Raw genomic sequence first — 24,923 nt, 5'->3', positions numbered from 1 at the left:
TTTTTTTTTTTTTTTTTTTTTTGGCAGGGGGGTTAATAGCAAAAAGGGGGTATGAGCAGATTACATAGTTGTTGTAAAACTTAAGAAAATGTCACCAATATGCCATGATTTTTATGTATTATATATCGCAAACATAGACTAATAATAAAAAAAAAGTGTCACTTTTTTCCCGGAGTGGCTGTATCAGTTTACAATCTCCCTGGCAGTGTAGAAGCTCAAATTCCTCCACATCACATTCATGACAACACTTCAGTATGGTCAATCTTTTAATTGTAGACATTCTGCAAGTGTTTAGTGATACGTCATGATGGCTTTGATGTATTTAATCATGTAGTAAGGCCTCCCCGCTTCTGGTGATACAGTAACATTTATATGTGACTAACAATCCACACCAAAGCAGGACTAGCAAAAAGACTTAATACCAGTGATTGCGACTTCACTGCTCCTATTCTCCCACCCCAATTCTAGAGATTGAAATCAGGGCCCTTGTACTGAGCTACATCCTCAGACCTTTATTTTTACTGGAGATAGGGAATTTTACTTTTGTCAAGCTTTCAAAAGAGACCGGCTCTCACTGTACTGCCCAGGTTGTAGTGCAGCGGCTATTCACAGGCACGATCCCACTACTGGTCAGCACGGGAGTTCTGACCCGCTCCATTTCCAACCTGGGCCAGTTCACCCCTCCTTAGGCAACCCTGTGGTCCCCGCTCCCGGGAAGTCACCATAGTGATGTCAAACTTAGTGTGGACCCCTGATCAGCATAGTGCACTGCAGCCCAGAACTCCTAGACTCAAGCGATCCTCCCACCTCAGCCTCCCGAGCAGCTGGGACTACAGGCGCACACACCCGCCCCAGCCCCAGCTCTTTATTTTCAGACAGTCACATTGAATCATCATTAAGGTGTCCTTGCTGGGTTCAAATTTGTGATTCTCCTGCCTCAGCCTCCCAGGGTGCTGGGATTACAGGTGTGTGACACAACACCCGGCTCACTTTCACGAAACCACTTTTATTCCCATCCCCCCATTTCTTCTTTTGGGGACAACAAGCAAGCAAGCCAAGAAGTTCCCGAGTGACAGCTGCTCACCGAGTTATGTCACAGAGGTTCTGAAAGATCTTGTCTGGGTTTTGGTTGTCAGGGCCACGCACACGCCCTGTTTCTTTCAGCTGCTGCACCTTCTGCAGGGCCATGATCACTGCAAAGCGCATGAACTCACTGCTGGACCTGAGAACAGACAGGCTCTCTTCATGGCTTTGGATATTGTCCCTGGAGAGAGAGAGGAGAAAACAAGAAACATTCCCGTATGGTACTGTATTTGGATCTGGAATTCGGCTTTCTAGGGACTGTTTAGAACAGCAGTAGCCAGCACACCGAACGGCAGTCTTGGGCAGTCCAGGGTCTTTTATAGTCATTCTTACTGTTTTCCTGTTTGCTCTGCCCTCCCCTACACTTTGATAAACTTTCAATTTCAATTTTTTCCCCCAGTACTGGGGAATGAACTCAGGACCTTGCACTTACCAGGCAGGTGCAGAGCCACTGAGCTACATCCCTGGCCCTAAAATTTCAATGTTAGTCTTAAGTCTTTTAGTTTTCTTGGTTGTCTCTCGCCCTTTTTAAAATTTCATTTTTTCCTTTCTGCCTTTTTAATCTGCTGTGTTCAACTATTTAGGTAGGTTTTCTTACAACACTTCACTGGAATTCATCCCTCTAATTAAGTAGTCCAGGTTCAGTTTTTCTTTAATAATTTGAGGTACCTCTTTAAAATGCCTACCCACGACTGTCCCACTTTCATTTCAAGAACATTAAGACCTCCTAACATTTCTTTTTTTCCCCCTCCTAACATTTCTTACTGTACACCCAGCATGAACTGTGATGCTAAACTTGGGAAATCCAAATAAAACTGGGTAGGCAGTATGTATCCTCTTTACCAAGCTGCTATCTGTACAAACAGAACCTGCAAACAGAACCTTACCTGAAAAGAGCAGTGAGAAGATCAGACACAAATTTCATGGACCAAATACTATCATGTGTCTTGTTGGTCATTTTACCTTTGCCTTTACCAGCTTTTTCATTAAGGATATCAGAGAGTTTCTTGTAACACATAAACAAGCTCAGAATATCCTCAAATTTATTCTTACTGTATAAAAGAAAACAAGATCACCAAGGTCAGCCATCAGAATATCGTGATTTACCTTTACATACAATCATAAGGAAAGCACAATTTTTTTCCCAGTATTGGGTGTCGAACCCAGGGCCTTCAAACTGAGGTATATCCCCAGCCCCTTTTCTATTTTTTACTTTGAGACAGGCTCTCACCAAGTTGCTAAGCTGCCTAAGCTGGGCTTGAACTTGATCCTCTTGCCTCAGCCTCCATGTCTGGCACAGTATTTTTTAAAATGTCATATTTTAGGGCCTTGGATTTAGCTCAGTGGTTCTGCCACCTGCCTTGCAAGTGCAAGGACCTGAGTTCGATCCCCATTACCAACAAACAAACAAATAAACAAACAAACAAATGTCACATTTTACACATAACATTATAAATGCATTTAAATCATTCCTAGATCACAGAAATCTATCTAGATCTGTCTTTCCTTATTTATACCAGTCAAGGCAAAGCACAAAAGTCTAATATATTAACATTAAAAAAAAAAAATCCCCTATAAAATCAGGAGTACTTTAGTCAGGATCTGGGAAATTTTGAATAAATAGAAGCCTACAAGATAGATAACATTCACAGGCCCGATTGGCATATGCTTTGGTGTTTCTCTGGTGGAAAGAACATAGTCTGGTCTTAGGCTAGATATCCATTTAAGAGACATTATCATCTATAGTCTATGTAATAACTAGCAGCATATTGCGAGAATAATAAAAAAAAAACTCTCAATTTATAGATATTGGACTATTCACCGAACTGTAAATATAGTCAACTCCTTACCTGAAATTACTTATGGAGAAATTATACTCTATTAAAACCTCACAAATTCCCATCACAAGAGATGCAGAGATATTGTTTTTGGTGCCAATACCAGTGCTCTGAGAAAAATCTGCTGATTTATCCTAAAAGACACAAGAGAAAAAATTAATGAGTTATTTAAAAAAACCCTGATTTAATACACCTGAGGACTTAGCTATTACCAGTTCAAAGTCTTCTAGCTCACTCTTAATCATTCTATTAGTAATGGACTCCAACATATCATCTAGCTCTTGGTAGAATCCCTCTTCTTCCTCCTCCTCATCTCTCTGTTGGAGGGGCATCACGCTACTCTTGTACCAGGCCAAACAATGTTGAATGCAACACAGCAAATAATCCTGTAGGAGAAAATACATTAAGTAAATAACATTCTGAATATTAAGGGACAACCTATGAAGCTGCTGAAAATCAGCCAAAATTCTTATGGATGAGGCTTAAGTTATTCGTTAACATCATAAATTAAGTCTGAATTAGCAACTTGACTAATACCGGGGTTGATTTCTAAAGCTTTCCCAAAGGAACTGGCCTCACAGGTAGCAGCTAACAGTTCAGAATGTGACATCAGATGTGCTGTCTTCTGTTTGACACAAGGTTTAGAGCTGACAGTCTCTAGCTCCTGAGTCCCAGAGGCCATTCAAAAGATACAGGTATATGGTGACAGAATCTCTGAGAGACCAACACAGCATCTTACATCTAAGCTGGGATATCTCATAGCACAGATGGTTCATAATGAAGACAGGACGTGACAACTCAGTCACTCCTCCCTTCTGCCTTCCCTGTCATGAGTTCTAAGTCACTTAGGACGGGCAGTTTTTGTCCTTTGTCTTTCTGAGGCTAAACAAGAATAGAAAAAAACTTGTCCGAAATCCTCTGAAGGTGCAACAGAGTGCCAATTCTAGTGTAGTCTCAATCACAGATTCCCCTTTAGATTCAGAAAGCAGGTCTCTGGGTTCATCTGCTCTCAGGCGACACTGCCATTCCAAAGCCACTTATTTAGGGTATGTAATTAGAGATTCAAAAATGAAAGGTAAGGTGCTTCACAGGGGCAGTAGTAAATGTCATGATTTGTAAAGGGCTAACACGAAGCTGTCTTACCAAAAGATAAAGGTACTAATGGGACTGAAATGATAAGCAGGGAAAATTTAAGAGTAAATATTCAGTGGAAGAATTAGAAGGTGTTTCACAGGGAAAGGTATCCTTCTGAAGATCAACCTTATCATTAACAGTAAACATAATGGTTATACTATAGGAGAAATAAAAGGCTTACCAGTGGTTCTTGCAGAGAGATCTGATTCCCTTGGACCAGAACACAAGCTTCTAATTTCAGAGGGGGCAGCAGATCAGGTTTTGGCTCATAGAACTGTTTTAACTGAATATAGTAAGGGGAAAAGCCATGTAGTTCATGAATACGTGTCATTTTTTTAAAAAACTGCTCAAGCTAATGCTATCTTCAGTATCAAATCGCTCTAAGACACATTCCTCAACTGTCCAAAGAACAGTGTAGAGCAAAATTTACATTGCTTTGGCTCATCTATGTCTTCCTGCCCTTGCTTTAGGCAAAGTAATAAGTATTATCTTATTTCACTTTTACTGTACTCCCTCCACCAATCCCCAAACTTGCGCAGGCAATCAGCATGTTCAGTAAAGCCCAGTGGAGACAAGTAAAGGCTCCAGAGTCAGGCTGTTGGAGTTCAAAATGTCATACCAACTTTTATTATTATTTTGGAAGTTATCACACGTTGGCTCTCACTTGAAAAATGGTTATTTTGTTAATATGAATGCTATGCAAGGACTAAACATGACAATAATGTAGTGTTTCAAACACATCTTGGCATACAACAGGGCTGAAAAATATTAACTATTATTTATTTTTCTCCTCCTTTCTTTTGAAGTCTGGAGAATTTTATTGGTCTGTATGTTAACCTAATTTGAGAAACACTGCTTGTATCATCAAACGTAATCTTTTATTCTTATTAAACATGGGAATATAGATAATTTTATACAAGATCGATGCCAAGTTCGAGTAAGCAGCTTTCTGAATAGCAAAATTTCCACATATCTAGGACCTTAACTTCACATGGAGACGTCTTCAGAATTATCATGAAGCAATGGCAAAAAGACCAAAAAAGGGGGTGAGAGAGTGAGCATGCCTCCGTTTCTAGCAAAATGGATTAAAGGTCTAGACAAGCCCTTCTGGTAGATACCAATAACAATTATACACCATGTAGATATTATCTCAATAAAGCAGCTTAAAAATACAATGCTTAATGAACAAATGTTCACAGGGCCGGGAATTTAGCTCAGCGGTTTGGTGGCCTGCCTTGCAAGTGCAAGGACCCAAGTTCAATCCCTGGTACTGAGAAAAAAAAAAAAAAAAGTTCATAGTTGAAAGTTTTATTTACATTAGATATCCTCCATCTGAATTCCTCTCACTGATTGTCCCTTAAAGTATTTCTTGATGTAAAAACACCATTTTTAAAAACTGAGAAGTACAGAAAATGACCTAACACACACCCATGCATCTGTCACTTCGAATGAACACATTTATGTTACTACACTTTCTCTAGGTCTTTTTCTTTGAGAAATATAACAGATACAGCTGCTGACAGCCTCTGCACAAACAGTTCTTCAACACGTCCTTCTATGTAAGATGCTGACTGCTAACTCAAGGGGGAAGCACTCAGATGATGGCAACATGGCAGGCAGTCAGAGACGACTGAAAGACAACCACAATAGAAGAGCGTTACCAAGCACATTCACACCGGACCAGTGTACCGGTTGGGAATTATTCTATATTTTGAAAAGTCTGGAAAACATCAATCACTTCTCAGTATCTCATTATCTGGTTTCCTGTACTATCCATAAAAAATGTATTTTACCTGTGAGAGCAGAGTCTGCATAATTGAATTAGCCAGCTCAGAGTTCCTTCGAAGAACATCATAGAAGCCCTAGGAAAAATCAGATCAATAAAGAAGCTATTTCTTTATCTTAGTCTCAGTTCTTTGATAAAAATGGAAGCCACATTTGCTAGAGGGAGAAACAATTCAGAAAGTTTACGTCATTTTTGTAAATTAAAATTAAATCTCACCAAGACCTGTCATATAAAGGTACAAGATCCCAATAATGAATGTAACTGTACTGTATACCTAAAATGTACCAATAAAAAAATTAAATCTCTTCATGATCACTCTGGCTTTGGAATACAGGAATACTTCAGTAGTTGAACTCAGTTCATTTCAAATTCGTGTTTGCAAACCACGAAGTTTGAGAACTAAACATATTTTCCCCATAAGAAATAACGGGAAACCAAATAATTGGTTCTGAGATCCAACAATTACACTTATACATTTATTTTTCCAGGACTTTAACAAATTTCACCATGATTCCTTGATCATGTTTCTCATGTTCTTCTCAGCTTTACTGTTGGTATCACTAACTTTCTTTGGAGATAGGGTTATCATATTTTACACAAATAAAGTGCAAAAAAGAAAAAGCACAGTGATGAATGCTTTATTGCACTAATGCAAGCACTATGTGTTGTCTGGGAGACAGCAGCGCTTAGGCTGAAGCATCAACCCTTTGTGTCTGTAGCCAGATGAGGTGCAATTTACTCTGCCCACCTAAGTTTTTACAAGTTGGATTTTGGTTCAGCTATGGAGCAAAGTTACAAACACTGAGCAAATTTTTTTCCAAACTTTGCTGATTGAGTAGTGGAAAGTTCAAGCTTTCTACTACATTCGACAACTGGGGTATTACTGTACTTTGCCCTTTAATGTCAGGTTTATGCTTAAGTATTCTACTTTTTATTTAAATATTTTACTTCAACTTCTAATTATTCAATGCTAATATACAAAACTATAATTGACTTCTGCAGTTACTGATCTTATATCCCATAACCTTACTAACTCATTTTGTTAGTTTTTTTGGTATCACTTCTTTTTAAATCTGTATGCTTGTATGTTTTTTTCCTATCTTGTTACATCAGATAGGTCAACACTAAAATGCTGAAGAGAAGAGATGAGAGACAAATACCTTTGTTCCTGATCATAGGGGAAAGCATTTTTTTTCTTTCACAATTTATACTAGGTGTAGGTTTCATAGACACCCTTTATCAGGACGAGGAACTTGCCTCCTAATCCTATTTTGGTCAGAGTTTCTAAGAGATTTTACCATAAAGGAGTACCAAGCAAACATTTTTAAGTGATTAAAAAATTAACTGGCTTGGGGCTGGGGATTTAGCTCAGCGGTTCAGTGGCCTGCCTTGCAAGCGCAAGGACCCGAGTTTGATCCCCCGTACCAAAAAAAAAAAAAAAAAAAAAAAATTAATTGGCTCACTGGTACTGGATCCCTAGCACTGACTCCTCACCCCCATTTCAGGGCTTATATTAGTTTGCCAAGAGGCTTTAAAATGTTTTAGTCTTTTTTTTTTTTTTTTTAATATTTTAGTCTTTGACTCAGCACTGTGGTCATTCAAACGCCAGTCACAGTGAAAAACCAGGAGCTATAAAAACGCTTCACAATGAACTTTTATTTATTTTTTCACAGTAAACTTTTAAATTAATATTCATCATCTGACATTAAAAATTACATTAAGGAAATTTAATGAAATAGAAAAATAGCTATGTTAGGAGATAAAATATAAATCTTATTCCAATATTGCACTGATATGCATATATGAGTAGCAGAATTAGCAATACTATTAAAATCCTAAAAAATATTTTCCATTGCAATGATGTTCTCTGAAATAGCTTCCAATCCATCTACTTATTAGATTATCTAAGTGCTCTTTTCACTCTGTGTGAAATGCAAATGCTGAAATATGAAACAGTAAATGAGAGAAATAGCAGCATGTCCTCCAAGATCATGCACTAAGATCTCACAGGGCGAGTTACACGCTAATCACAACTGGTCGTTTTATTTTTCACCTATTTTTCCTAACTTGACAGTCATTATGTGAGTCATGTGGATATTCTATGAAGATCTGAAAACAAAGCGCAAAAAAGAGAAGTTTTTGTAAAAACTAAGCTGAATGTTTTAAAACGACTTAGTTAAGACTAAAAATTTCTGATGAATTCAGGGTAAGGAAACTAATAAAAAGGTGGAGGACTGAACCCATTTAAAAGGATTCTGTACCAAGTCTGTATATGAAATACATATCTTAAAAGTTTTTGTACAACTGCCAGGGATTTAACTCAGTGGCACTGCGCCTGCCTTGCAAGCGCAAGGTCCTGAGTTTGATCCCTGGTATGGGGAAAAAAAAGGGTTTGTACAACTTTAAAAAACATATATAACCAGAAGGAATAAAATTAGGGCCTATACAAGAGACAGTAAATTACATACAGCAAAGTTGATCTTAAGTCAAAAGTCTGGCAAATTATTAGTATATTTAAATACTTTTAAAATATGAAAAGCATCAACTATTATTTAAAAGTACTCTTTTTTTTTTTTTTTTTTTTTTTTTTTTTTTTTTTTTTTTGGTACCTGGGATAGAACTCGGGCCCTTGCGTTTGTGAGGCAGGTGGCAGAACCACTGAGCCAAATCCCCGGCCCACTCACCATATCTTTTTTTTGTTGTTTTTGAGACAGGGTCTCACTACGTAGTTGAAACTGACCTGGACCTCACTAGGTAGCCCAGGCTGGTCTCGAACTCACAGCAATCCTCCTAACCCAGCCTCCCAAGTGCTGGGATTACAGGCATCACCATATCTTTTTGGCTCACTGTCACAACCTACTGCTCTTAACTGCATAAGGGCATATCTACTATATTTTCATAGAAAAAAGTTAACACAAAAAAGAATGTTAATGGGGGGCACATTCCTTCCACTTTACTGACTTACCTCATAAAGCATGACTCGAACATCAGCCTGCTGGCCTAAGCATCTCCTCAAACTATCCATAATCTCAAGGCAAAACGTTTCATTGGCAACAGAATTATAACGGCTGTGAATGTCCACATGAACCTGAAAGAAAGAGAAGCGAGTTCATGTCTAAGTTTACTAAAGTAATTTCCATTAAGGAAGAAAATGAGCCTATGTTCTTGCTCAAAGAAACTTATTAGAGGTGGCTTTCCTCTGCCGAAACCCAGGACTGAGGCAGACACTATCGTTACCATCCAGTGATACATATCTTTCTGGTTTAGAATAAAAAATTTCAAGCATTTTAACAAAATCAACTCTTTCCTGTCCTCTAAGGTTTCCTTGACACTGCCAGCTTCTTAGGAAGCACTGATCACTTTATTAGATACTTTCAGTTCCTACAGAATTCATCTTTTTACTAGCACAAATTCCAGAGGCTTAGAGGTAAACATTCTTTGTTCAGAAATGGACATAACAAAGAACTAACATCCTTTGTTTGATTTCAGATATAATTGGCACTTGGTATAGTAGCACATGCCTACAATCCTAGTTACTCCAGAGGCTGAGGAAGAAGATCACAAGTTTAAGGCCAGCCTAGGCAACTTAGTGAGGCCCTATCTCAAAATAAAGTTAAATTTAAAGGATGGCTGGGATGTAGCTTAGTGGTAGAGCATTTGCCTAGCACAAGAGGGCTTGGGTTTAATCCCCAGTACTATTAAAAAATAAATACTACCAAGAATTTCCTAATCCTTATTAATCTTTACACAAAGCATTATAGTGAGATATTTATATGAGGTCAAATCCAAGTTCTACATTTTATTGAATATATGACCTTGGGCATGTTATTTAATCTCAGTCTGTTTTTTTTTTAATCCTTAAAATGGAGATAACAAATGATACCCAGTGTTAATATTTATTCTGTGCTATATGTTAACAGACAAAAGTTATAACTGAAAACAGTTATACTAAGGCAATAAAGGATTCCTAATGAAAGGTGTGGGATATATTCATTTATAAATTACATAGTAACACATGCCATTTACATAATTAAGATAATTCTATTGCTCCATCAATTTACAGTACATCTTTTAAATCATGAAGACAATTTTATTACTCCAAGGCCTAGATCAACAAATTATTGTAAAAAATTTTGATTTCTTAGATTATAAGGGTTAACAGATACATAATATGCAAAGTAAATAAACTGACTTTTTTGTTTGTTTTTTGAGACAAGATCTTGTTATATAGGTCAGGCTGGTCTTGAACTCACTATGTAGCCCACACTGACCCTGAACTCATGCAATCCTCCTGCCTCAATGTCCAAATGCTGGAATTACAGGTGTGAGCCACCATGCCCAGTACACTGACTTATTTTTAAGATAGGTATAATAATAGTATGTATGGTCAGAGAATTACTGTGAAGATTAAATGAGGTAAGAAATACAAAGCACTTAAATAGTGTTAGATGGTGCAGTGCTAATTAACAAAAAAGTAGCAATTATGAACCAGAAATGCAAGCTACATATATAATTTAAAATTTTCTAAGTCACATTAACAAAGTAAAACACAAATAAAATAAATTTTAGTATTTAACCCAAACATAACCAAGATATTTTAACATGTAACCAATAACTGAGATATTTTATATTCTTTCATTGCACACTCAATCTTCAAAATCTGTGATTTTTATATACACAGCATAACTCAATCTGGAATAGCCAAATTTTAGTCAAGTGTTTAGTTTCACAGCCACATTGAGGCTAGTGGCCACTGCACTGGACAGTACAATCCATCACACAGTAAGTATTGGTTGGTATTATCATCATCAAGTTCTCAGTTTCGGGATCATTCTTACAACCGCTAAAAGGAATATAAGAAAATGACTTGCATATTTGGCTACCTGCATCAATGCCAGTGTGAACTTACCTGACTGAGACCAATAGACTGACTGCACTGAGAGGATGAGAGGCTGCCTAAAATTTTGAAGTTCTTCAGGAGTAGCAAAAACCCAGCAACTGCAGATTTTCGGGCATCAAGCTGGCTAGCTCAGGAGATACACAGAAAAAGTTATTGAACATCACTAATTTCACAAGAATATGCAAAACAAAATCGAGTGAGTTCCACACAAAGAAGGTATATGTATAAAACAATGAAACACAAAGCAAAACTGCATTTTTTTTAATTTTGGTACCAGGGATTGAACTCAGGTCCTTGTGCTTGCAAGGCAGGCCACCGAACCACTGAGCTAAATCCCCAGCCCAGCAAAACTGAATTTATATGCTCAAAATAAGCATGAACTATTCAGATCAATTAGCAGTACAAGGATTCGGCTGATGTGTTTGATAGCTACCTAATCTCACGACTCTGTACTGTGCTTTATCCTGCTCTTGAGTCTTTGTGGGAATGAGAGTAAGAGTGCTAAAGAGCAAAGGAAATCAAAGACTGCTGTGCCTGAAAGTGCTTCCCTCCATAAGATCCCTTTCTTCACACAGGACTGCAATACACTGTGCCACATGAACCTTCTATCCAGAAAAATGACACATTCATCTGCTGGCTAAGGCTCAACTATTGATTCATGTTACAGGTGCTATGACACACAATCTTGGTCTATCAGCCATGCCTCTGGGTGCGAGAACAGAATACTGTTGCTTCTGGAAAGATAACGATATGACAACTTACTTATTCAGGATATTCATAAATATATTATGACACAGTCAATGTGACATTAATAGGGCTATTTTATCCTCAAAATAACAAATTCTTTCCACGTTTCATTTTATTTTTAGGAGACAGTATTGTCACCCCTACGTTTTATATCACGAAATAAAGGTCAGGAGGCACTGGATGAGCTCTAAGCAGAACTTAGCCCCTCCCTCAACAATTCCCTGGTCTAACTAGCCATTAGGTCATGTTCACTAAAATGAGATGCTTAAGTAGGTTCTGAAGGTGCTTTTCCCTTAGGCACTGCTACCAGCTCAAGTGTCAGAGAATTTGGCAATGGAACTTTTCCCTGAAGCTTATTCTAGGAGTGATACAGCAGAGGACCTGAGTCACAAACTCTGATGTTAGATTACTTCTACCATCAACTACTGTTTGACCTCTGAAAAGTCACCAATCTTCTCTAAGCCTCAATTTTCTTATCTGGAAATTGGGAATTGTATAATTTTTTCACTTCACAGGGTTGCCTTGGAGTTTAAATGAAAAGAGCACGTAAGACACTCAGCATAACATCTTATTTAAATGGGCATGCTCTTCTGGGTCAGGAATCTGCACGGCCACTGTGGATAGTACTGGGGGACAGCAGATATCTTTTAGTCCCAACATTAGAAGACATAACTTCCTGTCAGCACAAGGAATGCTCCATACCTGGCAAACATGGCTTTCCGAAGGACAACTATCAAGGAGTCTCTCATAGACATGCTGACTTTGAGAAGTGGCTGAAGGAGGAAAATTCAGTGGGTAAGAACAGGTAAGGTGTCTCATTAGTCGTAACTCATTTTTACTCAATACTGCCAGAATTTGGCTTCTATTAGGAACTTTGGTTCTGTTTTACGGACATGATTAGACTGAAGAATAAATTGAAACTGCTGCAAATGTCTTGTAAACCCACTGTATTCAATAATTTTCCACAGGATTTTCAATTACTTCAGTAATAAACAAGCTGAGGACAGAGAGTAGTGTTATGAAGGAGTCAGCTTGGTAAACAGTCTAGCTAGTGCTCTTGCCCTTTTAATACAAGGTTTCCTATTTCAGACTCAAGGAATATAGGATTTCTTGGACATACATATTTAAAAAGAAATATATCCAATAAGAAAAAAAGAAATGTGGCAGTCTTTTACTGGACAGTCCAGTTTTGGCAAGTTAACTCAGTGTCAGAAGACTTACCTGCAATGCCTTAAGCAGCCCGTGTACAGTCTGAAGGGGTAGGAGGGACAAATAGTCAAAAGCTTCTATGACTTTAGAAGAACAATCCTGAAGAACTAAGGGTGCATACATGATGACACTCGAAAGCAGGTCTGTAAGACACAATTTATATTCAACTGCTGCAAGTAACTCAAGATATTTAAAATAAAAGGAAAATAAAAATAGGGAAACAACTGGTTAAAAGTTTTGTTTTCTTTCTGAAGTCAAATACAGTGCCAAAAAAATTCTACTGATTACAACTACATTCTCTTCAGTCAGTGTAACCAGGATACTTTTATCATTTTTTGTGATAGCACAAGACTTTGAAAATTAAACTGTCCGAAAGAGCCAGACAGGGGATGGGGTTTTAGCTCAGTGCTTTTAGCTCTTGCCTGCCAGGTAAGAGGTCAGGAGTTCGATCCCTGGTACCAAAAAAAAAAAAAAAAAAGAGCCAGGGACAGTGGCCTGTAATCCCAGCTACTCAGGAGGGTAAGGCAAGAAGATTCAAGTGCTGAAGAGAGATGGAGAGAATGTTGGTACAAAATGGAGGTTTACTCAGTTAAATGCTCCCTTCCCTACTGACCACCAAACACCACGTAAGGGGACTTATATCTCACTGGCATCATTCAACATTTTTTTAGGACCAAATCTTTATGATATTTCAAAGAGAATATTCCTAAGAACTGTATTCATCCTTTAAAAGTTCAATACCTAAGAAATGACTGATGGGAGCAGAAGCTCTGGTAACCACCCTGTTGAGGACTTGCTCCAGAATTTCTTGTCGGATCACCTCATGGATCTAAAAACAAACAGAAACAAGAAAATATTTCTGGGAGACCTTCAACAAAATAAGCACATCAATGCATGTTAGTCAGGATAAGAATACTTCGAATATGGGTAAAATTCAACTGTTCATTTCACAGACTTAAGCAGAACATTAGCCGGGTATGGAGGCGCACGCCTGTAATCTCAGCACCGAGGGCTGAGGCAGGAGGATCGCTGTGAGTTCGAGACCAGCCTGGGCTGCATAGTGAGTTCCAGGTCAGTCTCAACTACATAGTGAGACCCTGTCTCAAAAAACCGAAAAAAGAACATTAACACGAATCATCTGGAAAAACAGAATCACTACTTTGCCCTCATTCTGTGTTCAGATGATTCATTAACATGGTAAATATCGTATTTAGCAGCCTAAAAGTACAGATCTAAGGTCCGGAATCAAACAAATATTTCCACTTTAGTATCCACTACTGACAGCATCCATAACTTTTATTTTTAGAATTAAAATTCAAAGCTTTTGAAAATCTTTAGAAACTTAAAAAGAAAGAAAGGAGTCATGCATGGTGGTGGTGGTGCATGCCTGTAATTGCAGCACTGTGGGAAGCTGAGGTGGGAGGATCCCAAAATTGAGCCCAGTAAAAGAGCTTGTGGATGTGGTCAGGCAAAGGCCCTGGGGTCAATCCTAAGTATAAAAGAAGCAAAGGAGAGAGGGAGGGAGGAAGAAAAAAATTTCACTCATTGCTTCTCAGTTTCAAGAAACAGCAGTTGCCTAAAAAAGACCCATTGTAGCATGTAGCATACTACCTATAGCCTCAGCTACTTGAACAGCTGAGGCAGGAGAATCCAAAATTTGAGGCCAGGCTGGGCAACTTATTGAGACTTGTCTTAAACAAAAAGGGCTGCAGAAGGAGTTCAGCAGTACAATTCTTGCCTAGGTGCAAGGTCCTGGGTTCAAACCCCATAACAAAAAGCGGAAAAAAAAGAGAAAAAGAAAAAGACCCATTCTGAATTTTTATTTCAATTTTAGTTAGAAATCTTATTTTGTGATACAGATGAATTGCTTTCAGATTTCAGATTGTTAGTAATTCAGCAATTTTATGCTCTACAGATGTTCTGCTAAAGCCAACATCTGCAAAATCAAATGGAACCTCTAGTTTTGACAAATACGAACTTAAAACAAAAGTATATTAAGGACCATTTATATCATCAAATACACTTACAACTCAAGGACTTCTCTCTGCTGTTCTGGATAAAACATTAAATTTACATTTATATTAGCCTCCAAATAACATTTTTGGTATATGTTTAAACAACTGAATGTCAAAGATACCCTGGAGGAAACACTAGCATAGAAGCTTAGCATCACATAGGACTGGCCTTTTTTTTTTTTTTAATTTAAAAGGCAACAAATTTTTGAAAACTGTGAGAAATTAATATTGAGATGATAATGTAATTGATAATATAAAATATAAAAATGTAGATTCCTTCAAAAACAATGAACCAATAAGCTTAATTTTTCAAGTTTGACATTCTACAGTGACTTAGAAAATTATTTTTTGTATATGTGAAGAGCACTAAAACAAAACAAAGCAAAACCAAGAAGTAACTATCTGCTGGAGGAAGAAGAGAAAATCATGCAAAAGCTGTTTTGCATTCAAACTTTTAAGGACAGTCAGAAATAAAAGAAGTTTAATGAACGCAAACTCTACATTAAGAGAGGGCTGGGGATGTGGCTCAGTGGTACAGTGCTTGCCTAACTAGTACGTGACCCTGGATTTGACACCCAGACCCTCCCCAAGGCACTGCACTGGATTGGATCTGTAATGTTTCAATACCACCCCCAGCTCTGTCATATAAACTGTCAAACTACTACACGGTCAAGTTTCCTTATCCACCAAAGCCCAGACAAAGGTCTTCTTATAGTTCTATCACTTAAACAAAATAGGGTATAGGGCTTGGTGGGGTGGTACACTCTTGTAATCCCAGCACTTGGGAGGCTGAGGCAGGAGGATCACCTTGAGTTCAAGGCCAGCCTGGCTACAGAGGAAGTTTAAGGACAGCCTGAACTGCATACTGAGACCTTGCCACATAAAGCCAAAAAAAGGAAAAAAACAAAAAACAAAAGAAAGGAATGGCTGCCATATTAGCATCTTACCTTGAAAGTTTCCAGCAGGATATCAGCTCCCAGCTTACATGCATGTCGGTTTGGCATTTTAGAAAGACCAGAGTTGGTTTCAATACTTTTTCCATCAAGAATTTTCTTTGGCCCATATGAATCCATTAAAATGAAACCAAGTTCTACCAGGCCCTGAGTTACATGATCCCAACTATTAACACTGCAAGAAAACAAAGCTTAGTTAAAAAGAAAAACCTAGTATTATGACACCTGTCTTTATACTCACTGCCCTGTTAACACATCTCTAATCTAACCTGGGTAACTAACACACTTCACATCTGAACCTAATCTGGCAGAATTTTGAATTCCTGGATGTACAGCAGTGGGAATGGTAGGCAAGTGGCCCTCAAAATCAGACAGAATATTGAAAAAAAAAATGTAGAATCTATACACTATAAAACAGCTTATAGAATATCCAGAGCATTTTAATGTAATAACCATTAAAGATGTCCACTCTAGATTTCATGAGCAGAAGTTAATTGTTTCTTTTATTCCCACCAACAACCACAATACTTATGAAGAAGCTTACAAATCTGTATCCTGCCCCAGACTGATACCCTCTAGGGTCAAGGTCAACTATAGCCATATTTTTTACCCACAAAACCTAGTGAAGAAGGCACTCAGTAAATAACATGAATAATCTTATTTCAGTAGCATGAGCTAAAACTACCAACAGCCTTTGGAAGACAGCAGAATCCTCAGTGACTAAACACTTAAATATTATCCCCTACAGTTGAAGCAATAAGCCTATAACCTTTATATCACTGTTTATACCTATTAGTGCCAAATATAATGCAGCACTATGTAATAAATAGTTATGAGTAGATTCTCATAACATTTCAATAGATTTAACAATATTTAAACTCTGAGGAATTGAGAATCAACATAAACCAAGCATATGCTCCATTCTTCCCATCCCAATATCTACAAGTGACAGGAAAGATACAAATGTTTGTGTATATGTGTATGTGTGTGTATAGATACAGTATAAATGGTACCGCACATATATAAGTGTTGGCCTCAAATTCAGTATTTTTTACTCACTTTTAAAGAAGTCAGTAAAGATGCAGGCCAATAGAGTTGCTAATATCACAGAGGGAACGGATACCCTCCTTCAATGTCATACTCTTGCTGTCAAGGTGGCTAAGAAATCAGGCCCCAAGTTTGAAAGGTCTTACCCTAGGGGAAGTCTGCTCACCCCATTTTAAGAGATTAAACTTTTATCTATGAAGCCAACAGGTGTAGCCATCAATTTTCTCTGATGAGCCATAAGCATGGTACCACACTCTGTTTTCTAACACTAAATTCTTCACATACTTTTTGAATATGGTTCACTAACTCACCTATTCTTCACCACTTCCAGGATCATGGCTGAAATACAAGTTCTGTGAGGGACTAGATTCTGAAGAAATTTTGAACCTTGGAGGAGCTGAAGATCTTTAAAGCTTTTCACAATTGAAGTCTTTAAAAGGTCAAATACCTAACATAATGAAAAAAAAAAAATAGGAAAATGAAAGAAAAGTTATAGAAAATGAAGCAAAAGTTTTAGTTCATGCTATGAATCTTAACCCTATAACTGTTCCTTTGATCTGCCACTAACACGTATCCCTATGACAACTGTTTAAAGACAATATGAAAATTATGACTTTCAGTGGGAGTTTGAAAGAGTGGAGCCAGGAATGATCACATATGTTTGTAATCCTACCTATTCAGAAGGCCAAGGCAGGAGGATTCCAAGTGCAAGGCCATCCTGAGCAACTCAGCAAAACCTTGTTTCAAAATTAAAGCAGGGCGAGGGCTGCAGCTCAGTGATACAGCACTTGCCTAGTATGTGCAAGGCCCTGGACGCTATGTTTAGTTAAAAAAAAAAAACCAGAAGAAAAGCCTTACTTAACAAGAGAAAGTGCTAAAAACCAATATAAATTTACCCAAAATCTGAGAACACATGAGAAAAAAAATGGGTAAAGGACTTTATATGTTCTTGCAATGAACCTATTTCCTCTTTAATTTAAAAAAGAATCAGGGACAATCTGATGGATACCCAGCTCTGTCCCCATCCTGCTCCCTGGACTCTTATTCCCACCTGACCACCTCTTGCTGCGCAACAAATGGAAGTATAAACAAAGAATCTCAACAGTCTTCCGGCAGTTCCAAGAACGTGAAAAGAACATGAAAATACTACATGTCTTGAAGCAGCTCTGCTGCTGATGGAATAGGGGAGGAACTGTTTAGGAAAGGAAAATAACACAAACATTCTTATACTCTTTCTTACCAACTACAGAAGGAACCAAAGTGTCATTTAAAAATACCTGCTCCTCAAATCTTTGTATTCTTGTTACAGAGAGAAGGAGAGCAACACTGAAGGGACATAAATTGTTACTGGAATCTCCTCGTCCTGCCTAGAATAAACCAAAAACAGTCATTATTTACATTTCAAAGCATAACACAGGGCTGGGGATTTAGCTCAATGGTGCTGCGCCTGCCTCATAAGCAAAGGGTCCTGAGTTTGATTCCCAGTATAAAAAAAACAAAAAAACAAAAAACCCCCCAAACAAATAAACAGAGCTATGTAAAACTAGATCCTTGAATGGTTCATAAACCTAAATTCTGAATAAGAGCTAAAACTATAAAACCTCTAGAAGAAAATAAACAGAAAATCTTTTAAGATTAGGCAAGGATTTCTTAGGTATAATACCAAGAGCATAATTTACACAAGAACATTAATAAACTCATACCAGCAAAATGCAAAACACTCGTGCTTCAAAAGGTAGGCACAATACTGCTTGTCTTTAATGCCAGTACTCCAGGAGGCTGAGTCAGGAGGATCACTTTAATATTATGTGCCCCTTGAAACAACACATACAGCAAAGGCTCATAACTACAGCCCATAGGCCAAACGTGTCTCAAAATAAGAGGTGAAAATAAAAACATATCTCTGTATACTATTTCCTTTAAGAGTTTAAAACATTATTTTTATTTTTCTATCTCATACTTAGTGAGTAAAGACTTAACATCATAAAACTCCATGATACACTACTAGAAATAAATAAGATCGTAATTCAAAAAATGGGAAGCAGATGCCAAGGCTAAGCTGGGTATGTGCCACCATGACTGTAATCCCAGCACATGGGAGGCTGAGGCAGGAGGACTGCCACAAGTTGGAGGCCACCCTGAGCTACACAGTAAGTGCAAAGCCAGTCTGAACTACATGAGACCCTGTCTAAAAAAAAAAAAAAAAAGCCAAGGTTGAAGGTCACATAAGATACAGTTAAACAGCTTTCAGTTTTTATGTTTTTGTACTAGAATATTTAGAGAAAGATTTATTAAATGGACTTTTTGGCTTATGGGTACAGGGACATCATATATTTTCCACCTTCAAATTAAAAAAGAAAAAAGATACTTTAGATACAGATCATTCTATAGTATTTATAAAAAGAGGCTTAATGCCAGGTGTGCTGGCACACGCTCAGGAAGCTGAGGCAGGAGGAGTGCTGAGAGTTCAAGGTCACATGGTAAGTTCAAGAGTAGCTTGGTGCTACCTTCAAGTGTTTCAGAAGTTCTCTGCCTAGTTCACAGTCCAGTTTGATGGCAAACACAATGTGCAGAATCACGGTGCCTTCCACGTGACGAAGTTCACCTGACGGCACAGTAACAAGATCCAATAGCCTAAAAGATTGCATAAAGAAGTTAGAGCTAGGATTTAGTGAGCCAAGTGCAGACGCGTCAATCAGAAAGTAGATTAACTCAAACTGAGCTCATACAATGACTGGGAGCAAAAGGTAAGTACAATTCTACAGCTCCATTCTCTGTTCCTCTTATAATAAAACGCTTTGAAGGAATTATCTATAGCCATTACTTCCACTTCATCAGATATTCTCTTCCCAGTTCAATCCAATTCAATCAAAGCTCTGTCCTCCCCCTACCTTCATTCCTAAGGAAATCTGACTATTCCTTTTTTAAAAAATTAGTATTGGTACACTTTTGATATACATAATTAGCACAATCACAGGGAATTTTATCTGTACATATCTTGATTCCTTTTTCCCCAATCCCCTCCTTTCCCCCTTTAACCTTCTCCTTGTCTATAAAAGCTTTGTTTCCATTTTTTTCCTTCAAATTTGACTATTCTTACAAGAGTCATACATAAATGACCTTCACTTTGTCAAAACCAATACAGTCCTATCTTAATTAGCATTCAGCAGATTTACAATTAACCACATCCTCCTTGAAAAGCTTTCTGCTCTTAGTTTCCAGGGCACTATCACGGACCTCTCAACAGACCTCAGAAAAGCCTTTCTCAGGGCGAGTTGCAAATAATTTTTGAAAAGCCTATAATGACATAATCTCAATAAATTTATTAAAAAAAAATAGAGACCTCAGCCTTTCCCATTGAGCTCAGCCTTGTGTTTTCTTCTCACCATGCTTTCCCTATATGATTCTATCTGGTCCTATGGGTTTAGGCCCTTCCAGTCTTTATTTCCAGCTCAGACTTGTGCCTAGAAATCCTGATTACCAGCTCAACTCTGTCAATTTGAGATGCTAACATACATCTCAAAAATGAATGTGGTGAAAACTAAGCTCATTCTGGGCCAGGGATTTAGATCAGTGGCACTCTGCCTGTCTCTCAATCACAACGGTCCTGAGTTCGATCCCTGGTAACAAAAAACAAAACAAAACTAAGCTCATTCTCTTCAATACCTGCTTTTATCACCATTTCTTAATTCAATATACAAGACCATTTTTTGGTTAATTTCTCAAGCCAAATAAAGTTATTAACAATCAGAAATGCTGGAATTAGCCAGGCATGGTGGCCCACACCTGTAATCCTTATACTTGTGGGGTGCTAAGGCAGGAGGATCACTTGGAGTTCAAGGCCAGCCTAGGCTACAAAGTAAGCTCAAGGCCAGCCTGAATTGTATAGCAACACCCTGTCTCAAAAAAAAAAAAAAAAAAAAAAAAAAAAAAAAAAAAAACAAACCCAAAACCCAAAACCAAAAGCAAAAACGTATTGGAATGCACCAGAGTTAACAGCATAAATTTTCCAGCCAAACTGCCCAGTTTTCACTGCTTCCCCATTTCCTGGCTGTAAAATTCCTTAATTTCTCTATCTCTTGGTTTCTACATGCATAAAACAGGGCTACATGGTTTACAGTGCTTAAGAATAGATATGGTAGGGCTGGGGATTTAGGTCAGTGGTGCCGCCACCTGCCTCGAAAGTGCAAGGACCCGAGTTTGATGCCCAGTACCAAAAAAAAAAAAAAAAAAAGCACCTAACAGAGAATAAACACTCTACAAATGTTTGCTTTAAAAAAAAATCCACTTTCTCAGATACACCCCACTGTGCACTGTCATTGTATTGCTCCTCCATCTGAGAATATTCTCTCTGATTGGTTGACTGACATTGATTTTGGTACCAGGGACTGAACTCAGGTCCATGTACTTGTAAGGCAGGCAGTGAAACCACTGAGCTAAATCCCTGGTCCTCTCTCTGATTTAAATATTGTGATTCTCATCAATCAGGCTTGAATTAAAATAGCACCTCCTCGCTGGAATTTAGCTCAGTGGTTCTGCCGCCTGCCTCACAAGCGCAAGGTCCTGAGTTCATTCCTCAGTATCAAAAAAAAAAAAAGCACCTCCTCACAGAGACCCAATCTACAGCAGTGGACAAGTCTTCCCTTTCAATCACCTTCACAGCGCTTTCCTATCTCATGTTCTCTTCTCAGTAAAATCCAGTATTCTGCTTACAGAGCAGGGACTTTCTTAACTTGTTCATCCCTGGAGCCCCAAGGTCAAAGAGTTACTGGCACAGAGTGAACTCTTTAAAGTTTTAAATCCACACTTTATAGGACAATTATTGCTATTTTCCTGGAAGGGTGCAAATGAAAGCATTCAAGAGGCTGCATTTTTCTCTTCACTTTATAACTAAGCAGCTGGGAAGGGATCACAGAAGTCCTGTACTGAGGGGAAGGCAAGGGTGAAAGAGAAGACAGATGAAGTAACTCAGAGACAACAAGAAGAATCTGTAAAAATGCTGTTTCTAAACTAATATTACTCACTTGTCACCACTCAGTTCGTTCCTATGCTGCTTATCTAGCTCATTGAAGAAGGCGATGACTCCTTTTAAAGCACTTTTTCTACTTCCCTGAAAAATATAAAATAGATTAAGTTCTCCCAATTAAAAGGGAAGATAATCAAGTTTTTTGTTGTTGTTTTTTTTTTTTGTACCGGGGATTGAACTCTGGTCCTTGCGCTTGCAAGGCAGGCCACCGAACCACTGAGCTAAATCCCCGGCCCTGTTGTGTTTTTTTGAGATAGGGTCTCACTATGTAGTTGAGACTGACCTGGAACTCACTATGTAGCCCAGGGTGGTCTTGGTGATCCTCCTGCCTCAGCCTCCCAAGTGCTGGGATTACAGCCATGTGCAACCACGCCCAGCTATAATCAAGTATTTTTTAACTTAATAAGATTGTAGAGTGTATGTAGCTTTAGATAAACAAGCTACTACCTAAAATTGCAATAAGAACATATAGAATACTTTCAAGTTGAAACAGGGTTTGGAATATCCATCCATATTGGATTTTAAAGAGCCTAGTACAGCCCTCTCTTTCTGAGACCTATCTGCTTTAGTTCTGGCAGAAGATATCTACCTATCTATCTATCTATCTATCTATCTATCTATCTATCTATCCCTATCTATCTATCTATCTATCTATCTATCTATCTATCTACCTATCTATCTATCTCCCTCCCTCCCTTGGCTGAGGGGCATGATCTTACCAGCCCAAATCACCACCCTTGAAATGAAGCCGTATGTGTTTTACTCTGTAAAGCAACAGCACAGAAAGGCTGAAAAGCCACATGTAGTAAGCAGTCCTACCACAAGAATTAAAGAGCAGTAATTTTTTAATGTATACCTTTGCAGAGACAACTAGAAGCTGATGGACCAGAGGTGGTATTTCCTGAAGATTCAACTTGGAGAACATCTGCAATACCTTTCCCACCACACATTCCACCTCTTCCGTAGTCAGAGGGACATCCCTGTGAATCAGAGAGAGTCTCAAGGCTCTAGCCAGGACCCAGCTGGCTTGTTTTGAAAAATTTAATTCGGGGCTTTACAATGTTTTAAGTTCATTAAATATTTATCTAGAAATAAAATTTTAAAACAGTGAATAAAGGAAATACTAAAATACCACAACAGGTCCCTCTGATTTTCTCTCATGAAGAATTTTCAGGGGACTTATAGCCTTAGCAAAGCAGAGTCCATTTGTTAAAAAAAAAAAATCACAGTTATACATGAAATAAAGCCAAGAAAGGGGTGAGGAAATTCCCAAACAGCAAACAGAGGTACCAACTCAGGGGACAGTGGCAGCTGAGCTTGCTGCTTTAGTTTGTAGCAGGCGATGAAAAAGGGACTAAAAGATGCTTACTTGAACATGACTGTGAGTTGGACTACAAACTGTTGGTCCCATCTAGTTAAAGAAAATGAGGAAGAATGAGTTTATTTCATTTTAATTTATTTACATATAACACATTGTAAAACTAGTAAAGAGGCAAAGGACCATTTCCAATTTGATTTTGTAATACCAGGAAACCAAATTTTTAAGATATCATTTAAAAGAATAAAATACCAGGCTGTAACCTATTGGACTGGCAAAATGTACAATTTCAATGAAACTAAATCCCTAGCAACAAAAAAACAAAACAAAAAGCCTGATGTTAGCCAGTGTTGATGAGATTAGGGGAAACAAATACCTTCACATACATACATAGCAACTTTAAAAATGCATATAATCACAGACCCATCCAATTTACTATTTCAAACACAGTCCACATGCGAGTTCTCAAAGGTCATCTAGATATATAAATGTTCACTGTAATTCTTTTTGAAAGAGCAAAAAATTAGAAGAAATCCAACAACTGAAGATTAGCACCCCAAATACTACGGAGCCACTAAAAAGAGTGATGTAAAATTGAGGATTCCAAGGTGAACAGTATGTTCAGTATGTTAAATGAAAAATATAAAGTCCATTATATAGACTTGTATATGTCTTTATACAGTACTGAATAAAGTGTAACTAAAAGGAAATGAATAGATGGATAGATATATACATATTATTACGTGCCTAAAATAACCTATTTTAGGATCTTATTTAAGGAAGCACAAAAGCAGTTATCTCTGGTATAGGTCATCTTGAGTATTTCTTTTTTTGTTGTTTTTTCTGGTACAGGTACTTGTGAAGCAAATGGTGGCACCACTGCTAAATCCCCAGCTCCTAGAGTATTTCCTTTTAACATAGCAAAGTATGTCATAGTACTATATAACTGAATTTATATTTTGCTCTTTATATAGTAAGAATTTTTATCTTTGATGTATGTCTTTATCCATTTTGGGGGGGCAGGATACTGGAGCTTGAATTTTGCACTGAACTATATCCTAGCCCTATATTTATTTATTTGAGATACAGTCTAAGTTGCCCAGGCTGGACTCAAACATGCAAGCCTCCCACCTTAGTCTCACAGAGTGCTGGGATTATAGACACAGCCACATACCCAGCTTACACTTTTCATGTTTAGTGGTTATAAATTTCATAGAGTGGCTCTCCCTTAACTTACATACTATTATTTTATTATGTCTTTATTATTATGTGCTTATATCGATCACAAATCTGTGTTGAATGTGTTCACGTATGAGCATTTGTGTGTTATGTGTGTCATGCCGGGGATGAGCCCGGAGTCTTCCTACTGAGGTACATCCGCAGTCCTTTTTTCTCTTCTTTTGAGCATGGTCTCATTAAGTCACTAATTTGTGATCCTCCTGCCTGCTGGAATTACTATAGACATGTGCCACTATGGCTGAACATTCTCTCATACACCGTAGTCTTATCTACATAGACTCCCAGAAATGACTGGTTAAAAGATACTAACATCACTTATATATTCCATTCCCTCAAGAGAAAAAATACACACACACACATACACACGCATGCACGCACGCACGCATGCACGCATGCGACATAGCAGCAGGGCAACTACCCTAACATTAAGGACCTTGGGATTCCAAATCATATTTAGACGAGTGCATTGCTAAGTAAAGATGGACAATCAAGTAAATTGAGACTATAGTTTTAGAGCAGAGAATATCTATAGCAAATAATCTTTCTCAAAAATTTATCATACACCACACCTGTCTCGCAAGCACAAGGTCCTGAGTTTGATCCCCAGTAAAAAAAAAAAAAAAAAAAG

At 37.9% G+C, this 24,923-nt stretch overlaps 1 protein-coding gene across 9 annotated transcripts in view; it reads right to left on the bottom strand.

Annotated features, from left to right (window-relative positions):
- Window positions 1-24,923, bottom strand: part of Fanci (FA complementation group I) — a 59,938-nt gene that overhangs the window by 15,614 nt on the left and 19,401 nt on the right. For all 9 annotated transcript variants that reach the window (XM_010621055.2, XM_010621056.2, XM_010621054.2 and 6 more), the window contains 18 exons: window positions 23,108-23,149; window positions 22,595-22,718; window positions 21,737-21,822; window positions 19,220-19,346; window positions 17,990-18,079; window positions 17,024-17,160; window positions 15,660-15,840; window positions 13,439-13,526; window positions 12,710-12,840; window positions 12,191-12,261; window positions 10,751-10,865; window positions 8,807-8,929; window positions 5,849-5,917; window positions 4,237-4,338; window positions 3,134-3,307; window positions 2,934-3,055; window positions 1,971-2,135; window positions 1,085-1,264 (listed from right to left, as the gene is read on the bottom strand). In XM_010621055.2, coding sequence (XP_010619357.1) covers window positions 1,085-1,264; window positions 1,971-2,135; window positions 2,934-3,055; window positions 3,134-3,307; window positions 4,237-4,338; window positions 5,849-5,917; window positions 8,807-8,929; window positions 10,751-10,865; window positions 12,191-12,261; window positions 12,710-12,840; window positions 13,439-13,526; window positions 15,660-15,840; window positions 17,024-17,160; window positions 17,990-18,079; window positions 19,220-19,346; window positions 21,737-21,822; window positions 22,595-22,718; window positions 23,108-23,149 — 2,127 coding nt within the window. The remainder of the gene's footprint in view (window positions 1-1,084; window positions 1,265-1,970; window positions 2,136-2,933; window positions 3,056-3,133; window positions 3,308-4,236; window positions 4,339-5,848; window positions 5,918-8,806; window positions 8,930-10,750; window positions 10,866-12,190; window positions 12,262-12,709; window positions 12,841-13,438; window positions 13,527-15,659; window positions 15,841-17,023; window positions 17,161-17,989; window positions 18,080-19,219; window positions 19,347-21,736; window positions 21,823-22,594; window positions 22,719-23,107; window positions 23,150-24,923) is intronic.

This window comes from Fukomys damarensis, unplaced genomic scaffold (assembly GCF_012274545.1).
Source record: "Fukomys damarensis isolate Sample0158 unplaced genomic scaffold, DMR_v1.0_HiC HiC_scaffold_7, whole genome shotgun sequence".
NCBI lineage: Eukaryota > Metazoa > Chordata > Mammalia > Rodentia > Bathyergidae > Fukomys > Fukomys damarensis.
The sequence above is the reverse complement of the archived record's forward strand: the minus strand, read 5'-3'. Positions and strand labels throughout refer to the sequence as shown.